This window comes from Lipotes vexillifer, unplaced genomic scaffold (genome assembly GCF_000442215.2).
Source record: "Lipotes vexillifer unplaced genomic scaffold, Lipotes_vexillifer_v1.1 scaffold543, whole genome shotgun sequence".
In the NCBI taxonomy this organism is placed as follows: Eukaryota; Metazoa; Chordata; class Mammalia; order Artiodactyla; family Lipotidae; genus Lipotes; species Lipotes vexillifer.
In genome coordinates this window covers 3386788-3398474 of record NW_006799055.1, presented here as the reverse complement: position 1 = coordinate 3398474, position 11687 = coordinate 3386788, and the positions used below count along the sequence as shown (strand labels likewise).

Below are 11687 nucleotides of genomic sequence, written 5' to 3'. Positions count from 1 at the left end.
TTCAGCAGGCAGTAAAGGGTGTTCTGTAATCATTTCTGTGCATAAGATAACTATTCTCGAAGATGTTATCATGATGTTATAATACTTTTAAGTCATGTTGGACCTCTGCTCTCTATAGCAACAAATAGTTTAATGGAGTATGTGCCTCATCAAAATGTCACCAGCAAAGTATGTTTTTTTAAGGTGATTATGTCTGATGGCACATGAAAGATCGCAGACTATTTACCAAAGTCATGGTTATTACTGATTGTTTCATGAATTATCACCAGTTACTTGGATGCTTTGGCTCTAGAGCTTAAAACTGCTACCAAATTCTCCCACTGAAAAAAGAAAGAAAAGAAATTAGCTTTTTGGAGAATATAATATTGTTTCAATGTGGCATTAAGTACGAAAACAAAAATTATCCATCAAGTCTTTTGAAGACTTCCTTAAAACTGATTAAGCAACAAAACAAATACTGACAAAACTATTCATGATCTCTATGGCTTTTTTGCCAGTTTCTCTTGAGATTTCCGTTAGATCACATTCACAAAAGAAATTTAGTGTGAGATTTGTCTACTAAATCAGTATCACGCCCTGGGGCATATGGATACCACCATGGGAGACACCATGAGGAGGGACTCATTGTTTATAAACAGTTTTATTAAAACAGCACTTAAAACCATTCTCTTTTTGTTTATGACTACATAGCATGCCCAAACTGAACTTAAATCCATTAATTTAAATGTGCGTGGTGACTCTCGGCCCCAAGATCTACTTCAGATCATGCAATAGGCAGTGAGTTGTCTTGCAACGCAAGTTTTAATTATTAGCTGGAGCTTCGGCCCCAAACCCTAATACTAGGAAAGACTTTGACAGAGAAACTCTTCCCCACCAATGCTCAAACCCAGGCTTGGGACTTGGCCAGTCCAGTGAGTCTATAATAAAATGAAGACCAAGAGAGGGAGTTTTTCCCCCTTTACCTAGTAGCAGGCTGACCAGTACCACCCATCCCAGGGCTTCTCAGATCTGGGTCTGGCTGCTGAATGAGTAAGAAAGCAAAAGAGAGAGAGAGAGCTTTTCCACTCCATCTAAAATAGAAGGAGGAAAGTGATGCCCATGTGTGCTTGTGCTTTTGCCAGATATGGAAGTAATCTTTTAGGAGCACTTAAGTGCTAGAAAAATCCATCACAGCAAGCCAGTTAATCAGCTTGTAACTCTGGAGGAAGGAGTGGGATTTGGGATGTGGTGGAGGAGTGATGGGTGGTAAAAGAGCCTTTAACTCTTAACTGTATGTGGCCTCATAGTTTGAATTGTTTGTAATCAGAGTGTATTCATGTATTACTTACATCATTAGAGAATCAGGTTTTCCCAAGTAACGCAGAGGAAAGTTCTTAGGGTAGAAATAACGGGCTGGCACTGACATAGGTGTGTAAGGTCTAGTCACAGAATGCTGCAAATACACATGTGGCAGGAGAGTGGTGGAAGGCGGGGCAGGAGAGATCAGTGGGTAAGAGCTTGTAGGTGCCTGGCATTCCATCATAAAGACTTCACAGGCGGTGAGGGGCCACGTAAAGGTGAAATACTTTAGTAATAAAGCACGACAACAGCATTCAAAGAAATTTTGAAAAGGTCATCCCTACCTCTGTCACTCTAACCTTTTTTGTTCTTCTAGTCCTTACTCAACACTTTTTTTTTATAACCCAGTTGTACTCACCAGTCTATATATAATTTTCTGTCCCACTGTTTTCCTAATTATTTCCTCTGTTACTGTGGAAGATTTTAAACAAGGGAGTGACGATGTGATCGGCTTTGTCCGTTAGGAAGGTAGCCCTGGCAATAGTGCAGAAGACTGAATTGGCGGGAGGAGAATCAGTGGGGTTCAGGAGATGTCTGGGGAGTCCTGCCCCGAGGGACCATGAGAAGAGAGCCCTAGCCCGAATATCAGGTCCCCTCCTGAGCCACACGGTCGCTGAGAGCAGGCCTCTCCCTCAGCCAGGCAGACGGGCTGTCTCTTCTCTTGGAGGGCACCCCCCCCACGCTGTCGGCATTTCACACGAGTCTCTGAGACCTGGTTTCCTCTGAAGCAGGCTGAGCTCTGCAGTGTCCCTGATGAGCAGCTTTGTTGGCAGCTCCACGTGGCTCACAGGGAATGTTGTTAGTGCTGCACTTCCTCTCGGTGCTTCACCAGCTATCTCAGTGGGCAGGAGCCGTGTGTGTGTGTGATGATGGACATTCTGAAAACATTTTCTTGAACAAAACATTATAGTTATGGTAATCCACGCCCATTTAAAGCTTGCTACATCAATCACCTTCAGAAGGGTCTATTAGGAAGGGGCACTGCACTGCTCAGAGATGGGGCACATGCTGCTACTGCCCCCCACCCCCATCTCCGTGATTGTACTTGGGGCAAGTCATGCACTCGCTCTGGTGCCTAGTTTCCTCGTCTTAAAAACTGTAGGAATTTTCAGCCTTTGAAATGTATGTGCTACCATTTCAGCAGTGTCTTTTCACTGAGGATAAAAAAATAATTTTGATCTTTGGTAGTTGGTAGAATAATGTACTGTAAGTTACGTTTTATCAGTAATAGCATAGGGGCTGTCATTAACTATGGTCAGGGAAGCCTGTGAATTAGTTACCACTGTAAACAGCCTTCATTAAAATCTTTAACTTGATTCCAAGACTGCTTTGATGGGTATTTGAAAGGCGTCGTGATCTGGTTTCACTTTTGTCAGCAGACTGGCAGAACTGCAGTCAGACCAGGCGGACGGCAGGGTGGAAGCCTGAGAGACGTTTGGGGACTGCCCCTTCCTCCTTTCCCTCTCTCCTCCTCCTGGAAGAGGGACAACCCTTATAAATGTTAGTACAGTAGATAGCACTGTGACAGATTTTAGATGGCAGTTAATCTTGTTATTTTTAGAGACTTAAGAACTGTTTGAAATATTACTTTTGTAAAATCTCACTTTAAATGTTAGCTTCCTTTTTTATTTAAAAATGAAAACCTCAAAGATGTTCAGGTCATGGAAAATTCCTATTACTCTGCTAACTCATTTAGAAGAGACTTTATTAAATTGATTTCTCTATAATTTATTTGAAACATAGGTGCATATTATGCGGTTTCCAAAAAAGGGTATCAGGTGGTCCCTTCCCTATAATTAACTTGCTGCTTAGTGTTAAATTATATTTGAAGATACATTTTCCCTTGAAGTTGCAGGACATTTTATGTAACTGAAAGAGTTAGAGGGAAGCACAGCATTTTAACTTTCTGCCAGCTGTTCCGCGGTAGTGAAAGCAGACTGATAACAGGGCCAAGAAAAGCCTTAGCTCTGCCTGGAGAAAAGCACTGCCATATTTGGCCTTCATGAAGTTGCATATTGCTTTGCATATATACACATAAAGTTTCTTTGGTGACTTCCTGTGTTTGATTTTAATTTTTGAGTAAATGTGGTTTTTCTAAAGGTGGATTTATGTTATATTGGCATATTGTCTATTTAAAAGAAACCACTACTGTCTACTGAAAAAAACCACTATTTTGTTTCCACAGAAACCTGCTAATATTTTAGTTATGGGTGAAGGTCCTGAGCGAGGAAGAGTAAAAATTGGTATGTTATATCTTTGATAAGTCACAGTGTAGCACTCTTTTAAAACTTTTGCAGGCAGCTGTATCACTTCTAATTTTTGCTGTAATAATATGCATTTATTCATATAGTTCCATGTGATCGAAGCCATTTCTAAAGAGTATACATTAAAAGTGAAAAATGTTTCACACTCTTGAAAGGTGTCAGACAATCTTTGAGACTGAAGTGTTCTAATTATAAAATAAGCCATGCAAGTTTCTTAGAAATTTTGCTTTCATTAAAAATAGCCTGTAGAGGTGAGTGGCTTCTATCCATGTTAGAAGCCAGCCTCACCTTTAGTCACAAGGGCATACAGTGTACTGGTAATTACACCATCGGTTCTGTTTACCTGAGCCACATTAGATCAGAACATATGCCTCTGTTAGCCTCATCTAGATTAGGAATTACAAACTAAGGATACCACTGAGGCTGAGTAGGTTCTAATGAGCCTTTGCCTGAAGGGAAAAAATTAACAAGCGTTCTCTACCTCGGCATGTTTTCTAATAGCTCTGTTTTCTTATATATCAATGCAAAATTTTACCCATTCCTGGTCTGATAACCTATAAGGATAGAACTAGATTTATTTTTCCTAACTGGTTATTTTTTCCTTGTCACTTCCGAGTTGTGTTTGTCACATTTATTTAGTTTGTTTTGTGTGTGGATAGAAGAAATGTAGTAGCTAAATTATATTAATTTAAAAGCAGCAAGCAGGCTTATGGGAGTATATAACAAAGTAAATAGGAATTTCTGATTGTAAGATTTAATATGAATTAGAATTATCAGCTGATTTGTACCACTCCACCAACAAAGAAAAACCCAGGTATTCTTAACCCTTCTTCCCTCCCCTCCCCTCCCCTATAAATTCCCCAAATCTCATTTTCTACTTCTAAGTAGACTCTCGAAATACTCTTGATATAAATTTTGCAAGTGTTTTAGTAGTGCGAACATTTGACGCACCTCGAAATGCTCCTAGTCATTGACTTGCTTTGAGAACCAGGCCCTGTCAGTGCTTACCATAGTATCAAATGCCTGTTAAGTCCGTACGTGTGCTTTTAAAGGATTTCATCCAATCCACCTTGGTGGTTTCAAAGTCAAATGTAAGTTCAAAGCATGCAAAATCTAAAAGACCCAGCCAAACAGTATTTACAGATGTGTTCTTTACTGTAAGATTTAGGGGAATTTTATATGTTAAAAATAATCTAGTTTGGAATTATACTTCTGTGTAACATGTATGATGTTGTCAGGTTTGGGGGCCACTAACGGCTTAAAGTATTCACATTTAAGAAGAAATATTAGTTCTTCTGTAAACCAGTATTTAGTAATCCGACTCATGGTTTTAATTCTTTGCCAAATTTCTGTGGGTTTTTTTTTTAACCTCTGTAATTAAGTAGATTAGATTGGGGCCTACTTCATTAAAAATGTATATTAGGAGAGCAAAATTAAACAAATGGTGGATGAATCTTGAAATTTTCGAATAGGTGGTATGAATAGTGATTGTTCATTCAGCGTGTGTTTGGCAAAAGCAATGTGTAATGACACTGTACTTGATGCTAAAAGGGGGAGAGAGATGAAAAAGACACAGTTTTTGCCTGTAAGAAGGGTGCAGTTTATTAGGAAAAATGTCCATGCCCGAATTACCACACTACATATTAAACCGTGTGAAATGCCGTGAACTGTATCTCATTACAGCTCCAGCTCTGAGATACGAGTTTATGACATTTGTCAAATCACTTAATTTCTTCTAACCTCAGTTTCCTCATTTGAAAAAGGAGGTGATTGAATTATATGATCTTTAAAGTCTTTTCCAGCTTAAAAAACAAACATGATTCTTTAAAGAAAAAACTCCACCCAAATAAATGGGGGGAAATAGTGGTATTATTATACTGTACAGTCAGCTTCTGATTATACCAGTGAACATGCTTATTGGTGCAAATAATGGAAAGACTCACCCTAACTGATCTAGTTTCTTGGTGCTTGTGACCAATAAAAAGAATGGGAATGCAGCTTCACAGCCCTGTCCCAATGGTGGTAAGACAGATGGAAAGAAATCTGCCCGGAGGGGTAGGGTCACCCTTGACCTCTGGCAGCAGAGTGTGTGTGTAACCCAGTGGAAGAGTGAGTGACAATAGTTGGCAATGAATGAAGATCTCAAACTTGTTTTATATTTAGACTTCTGAAAGGGGTGAGATGTTGTGTTGGTTTTGTTGGTTTTCTCCCCCCGGAATTCACATTTTTCATACCTTATTAAATAATAATAGTAAAATTAGAGTAATCAATGAAATTTGTAAAAATCTGTGTCCTTAACATTGCTGTTATTTCTTTACAGCTGATATGGGCTTTGCCCGATTATTTAATTCACCTTTGAAGCCTTTAGCAGATTTGGATCCAGTAGTCGTAACATTCTGGTACCGAGCCCCAGAATTACTTCTTGGAGCAAGACATTATACCAAAGCTATTGGTGAGTAGAACTAATTAAAATTCCATGACATTTTAAAAGTGGCTTTGTTGTTGTAAAGTATACATATTTCTGTATATTTTTAAATCAAGTAATATATAAAATTATAAAAGTAAGAGCAAAAACTAACATAAAATTCTACTCTCTAGAAATACCGTCATTAGCATTAGGGGTGTACCATTCCAGACATCCCTTTCTGATAGATAAATAGATGCTAAAAAAGTTTTCAAATATATGGGACTATACTGTGAATTCTAAGTAAAAAGTATTTTAATTTTACTTGAAAAGAGAAATAAATACAATAAAATTTCTTAATCGTTGAACTTCAAACAAATGTTTCTTTCACCAAAAGAAATACTAGCTTCTGAAAGATCCCCTTAAAATTAAGGAAAAACGGTTATGAAAATAAGTAGGCGTTCAGAACATCTTAATTCACTTTTCAATTTTTGATAGTATTGATTATCTCCCTATTTTGAAGAATTAGGAAATGAGTGCTCTTCTACTTCGTCCCCCACCAACCTCTCACTTTATAATACCATTGTCATCATTATTATTATTACCACTTTGTTGATGTTTACAGCATTTATTTTCTGTTTGCAAACCATAATGCCCACTGTTGTTTATACTTAGGCTACATATTGTGATGGATTTGATGTTCAACTACGACAATCCTTTTATCACAACTTTTCCATTAATGACATCTTTATTCTGCTTCATTTTATTTGGTAGAATGTTATCATCATGTAGTTTTTTCTTATGTGTTTTGCCTTTCTTTTTTCCTTTTTTGTGTTCCTTTATTGCTTACTTAACTTGTTCTGTGTTCTCCAGGATGGTGTTAAACCCATTTTTATTTTTTTTGGATAACTCCACCCACAAGTCTTCTATATTTCGCTCTATTCTGGATTGGTTTTCATCCCAGTTTTTCCTTTTTTTTATTCCTCTGGGTGGGATCTATTTCTTTCTGGATTTCATTATTTCATCCCTTACTTCGCTACAGCATATTCTTAAGTAACCTATCTTAGAGGTAAATTTTCTAGTTCTTGTATTTCTGAAAAAAATGCCTTCATGATACTTTCCAGTTTGGTAGGGATTAAAATTATAGGTTTAATTCTGATTTTCCCTCAGAATTTGGTGATGCTCATCCATTGTCTTCTAGCATCAGTGTTACTAATGGAAAGTCTCACATTGATCTTGTTCTCATTCAGTGGTGAATTACCTGGGGTTTTGTCCTTTCTGAAAACAAATAGGATTTCTCACCCTTGTATTTCACAGTGGTGTGCTGGCCACTTGGTAGGCACATTCAGTTCGAAGTTTATGTCCCATGTCTGTGGGAAATCCTCGTGAGCTAGTCTTGATTGGCTCCTCTGTGTTTTTATTTCTCTTTCCTAAACTGAGTATAGGCAGATGTTGGATTTCTTGGATTGATCCTTTATACCACTTTTCTTCTCATGCTTTTCTGCCTTTGTCTTTTTTATTTCTAAGAACCCCTTCTTATTTGATTATTTTTTTCAACATATTGTATTGCTTTATGGAAAAAAATGCTTCTTAAATACACTGTGAGGACAGTGATAAAGGTGCTTTTGAATTGTTTGTAATTTGCTATATTTCTGGAATAATTATCTGTGTTTTCTTTGTAGTCGCTTTTTTTACTGATATGTCTTGTTCTCTCCCTTTCATGTGGCTGGTGTTCTTGAACTGTTCATTGACCCTTGAGGTCTCTTTGCATTTGAGAATCAGGTTACAAAAAGCTGCTTGGGAACTTAGTGTACATGGATCAGAGGGCTCATAGATTGGCAGGCTTTACTTCAGGGTGATCCAGCAGAGAACTACCATTAACTGGGGAATCCTAAATGCCAGTATGCACAAGTCTTTGCACTGAGGACGTTCAGATTCTTTAAGGGAAGACTCTCCAACTTTTGGCCCAAGCTTTGTGTACCTGGTAGCCCCAGGGCAGTAGCGGGTGGGGAGGGATCAAGTGTTCAAAATACAGACTTTGTAGCTGATTCTCCAAGCACAGAATCTCCCCCAGAGCTGTGCGGGGGCAAGTCTGCTTCCCACTCAGCAGTAATACTGCGGGCTGGGGCCTTCTCTGAACTGTTTGCAGAAATGTTTTTATTTGTATCTCTGCTAAATCAAGTCTGCATATGTCCAGTCTCTTTTCATCCATATCTTAGTCAAAATACTCCCTCTTCAGAGAGAACTTCCTTGGTCACACCATCAGCCTCACCCATCACACTTCCATCTTCCTGTCTGAAATCCCCTAAATGGGTAAGCCGTGACCAGCTGTTCACCACTGGAGGCCATTGCCTTCATGGTGAGAACTGAGTACTCTGCTGAGTGAGTGAATGGGTCTTGTCCCTGATGGTCTCCTCTGGTTCTCTCTATTCCTGTGGATTTGGACCTTTATTTCTTTGCTGTCATTTCAATATATACTCAAGAAGAGGAAAGGAAAAATACTTGTAATCATTCCCCCATATTAATCTTGAATCCAGCATGTCCTTTTTCACAAAACCTTTTATGTTCACTAATCTTTATACCTGCTTTGAGATCACATTTTATTTTATAGAAAAATAAAGGTAGATTAAGTTAGTCAGGTATAAGACTTTTCTGTACTATACCGTTGCACCTTTTCTAAAAATCGAAAATTATTCCAAAATAAAATATTAATGTTTTTAAAAGTTAGGAGGAAAAATAAAAGTTATTGAAGCTAGCCCTGTTTTTGAATGTATATTACTACCTGAGCACACATTTGGTTATCTTTTTTACAAAGGTATTCTAAATGGTTAAGCATGAAAACTAATATGATACATAGGTATTTTTTCCACCTAGAAAATGAATATTTAAAAGCAGTGTTACTTTTGGTAAGACATATTAAGAGGCTATACAAATAAGGAAATTATTACCTAATCTCAGCTGCTGTTAACAGAAAACTCAACACTGAACTGATTTAAATTGAGTAAAAAATAAACTATAACATAGGTTTGTGACTCTGGCTCATCATTTATTACTTTTTTCTTTTTTCTTAAGAAATCTATATTTTATTGTGAGCATTGAGAATTGTATAAGCTGTTATTCACCAGGACAGTCTGCAGTCCAGCAGTTTTAGGTCAGGGCTGTTTGTCACAAAGCTAGACTACCAGCTGTTAGATAGATTCCCTTGTTCAAATGGCTTTATAATTTAGCAGAGAGAAGGGCTTCCTCCTTCTCATCAGCATCAAAATTTATTGGATAACTGTTAGACTTTTTAAAACTTAAGAGAAACCAAAATGAACGCAAATTATGTCGTTTACCCTTAAGGGATCTCCATCCAGTTGAGAAAACAGTATAACTGTGTGCATAAACTATGTTGTCATCTTTGAACAACAGAAGTAACCAAGACTAACGCTCTGACTTGTAGCCTTAGCTCTGCCACTCGGGGCAGACAAGGTGTTTAGTCCTTTATGGCCTCATTTTTTGAAGATGAGAATTTAGCCTAAATCGTCTCTTAGATCCCCTTCAACTCTGAAAGTTCTGTGACGTTGGATAGAAGCCACTGCCTTCTGAGGTAGCGAGAGCACAGAGGGAACTGACTTGAGGGCAGATGACTTGAGACCAAGGTCAGTCCCAGTCCCTCCGCATATGCCCGGCCCGGCCCAGAGCAATACTGGAAAATGCTTTCTTGCTCAAAAAAGTGATAATGTAGATATCTTACAAATTGCTTTTTGTTCGAGAGACAGAAATCATATATAAGCCATTTTTAATATAAATTTTAGAAAATAGATCCAGGAGTAGAAAATGAAACTTCTTCCTTGCTTCCAGTCTCTCCCACACGGTTCGTTCCTCCAGCTGCACAGGTGGGTAGCCTGAGCGTGCAGTCAAGCACTCAGCACATCCCCACCACCACCCTGAAGGCACTCGCCTAGCGTTTTGACTTCCCTGTCTGGTAGTTGTAGTAGGCTCAGCAGATAGAAGAACCTTTGTGGTCGAATTTACCTATTATTTGCTGGATATACGTTCATTTTAGTGGTCTCATTTAGAAGGGTTAAATCTGCCAGTGGAGTTGGGTGGGTTATGTTAGACTGAAGGTGCCAAGAAGAAGCAAGAGAGCATAGGGGAAATCTGAGCACATCAGCCAGCATGTTCCCACCCTCGTGGCGAATAGATCTTAGTGCTGTGCTCATTCACTCCATTGTATGGAACTGCAAGCTGAGTCATTAAACCCAAGAGAGAAGATGATAGCTTAGTCAACACTGTACTCCTGGGGACAAAGTTTAATTCAGTTTTGACTGTTGGGGGTTTTGTTTGATTGACCTTGTGGAGAAGGCTGAAAGAGGGGTATCAATCTTTAATTAATAGTCAACTAGGGCAGTCTTAAAAGTTTTACTAAAGTCTGAACTTCAGTGAAACCGGGAGGATGTGAATTTACTCTTTCATTGAGATAGAGGCTAACTGTTAGTACACTTGTTGATGAAAACAAATTTAACACATCTTTCCTCCCCCCATTTGGTTCTGTGTAGCCCCTAGTTGCGGTCCACTTTGCCTGGTTAGCTCAGTAGCTACACATGAACATCACATACTTTGAGAAGTAGATGGGATTTGTATGTTTTTAATTTGGAAAGTCTTTCTAGAAGGAGTTTGACAGGTAGGTGAGCAGGAAGGGACTTTCCCTTGGCACAATCTGAAAAAATAGGCAAGATAGGAGAGACTTGTTTACAAAGATTTAGAAATTTATCTGAAGTAACAGCCTGATCAGCTAACTCAAATTCGTGGTTAATGTCTGGATTTGAAGAAGGGAAGGATGGTGAAATTGATAGAAGGTGAAAGATAATAGAAAAGATAGGAAGAGAGAGGTTATTTAGGGTAAAGTTAAGCAAGGTTCAGTAAAGTAATTATGGAAATCCTACTTTCCTGACTTTTTTTTTAAAGCAACATAGGATAGCTAAACTATTTACTTACCTCTCATCTTCCTTTACATGTTTTATTTTTTTGTTCGAGTTTTCATAACCAGGCTGAGTTGCTACAGTGTCTCTTGGGTGCTATGAGTAGCGTTTTACAGATGCAGACTGACCCCCCGGTCCTCTTGGTGACCCCACTCAGCTTGCCTATCTTCCCTTGGATTGAGATGATCAAAGGTCAGCTTCCTATGGGATAACCATGTAAAAAGAGTAATCACAAAATAATTAATTTTCCCGCTTACTCTCTGGTAGTAAAACGAAAATAGCTTGGCTTTTATTTCTTGATGAGACTTTTCCATATGGTAGTGTTGGCCAGACTTGGTTCTCTGATGGGGGAGAAAACTGATGGACAGACAGTGTCATTTTTAAAATCACTTGCTGTAGTCTCGTTTGTCATCTTAAAGTAAATAGATGTTTAACTTGTTACTTTGAAATGTAAGTGTGATAATTTTACATTAAATTAAATATCTATATTCCAGTTTCAGATTTGAGGAATTTTCAGTTATTTATAAATTAACATTTTTTCCCACTTGCTATTTAAGTGACCATTATTAACATACCTGAATAATCGGCCTTAATAAGGTAGTGATTTTACTTTGTCCTTCTATAGTTATTTGTGTTTACCACAGGTATTGGTTAGGTCAGTGAGAAACCACTTATTGAGTGGCTGCTGTGTGCACAGCATTGTGCTGAGTGTAGGGA

At 38.3% G+C, this 11687-nt stretch overlaps 1 protein-coding gene across 2 annotated transcripts in view; it reads left to right on the top strand.

Annotated features, from left to right (window-relative positions):
• The window catches only part of CDK8 (cyclin dependent kinase 8), a 96781-nt gene that overhangs the window by 73948 nt on the left and 11146 nt on the right, over nt 1-11687 (top strand). For both annotated transcript variants that reach the window (XM_007471452.1, XM_007471453.1), the window contains exons 5-6: nt 3524-3581; nt 5923-6054. In XM_007471452.1, coding sequence (XP_007471514.1) covers nt 3524-3581; nt 5923-6054 — 190 coding nt within the window. The remainder of the gene's footprint in view (nt 1-3523; nt 3582-5922; nt 6055-11687) is intronic.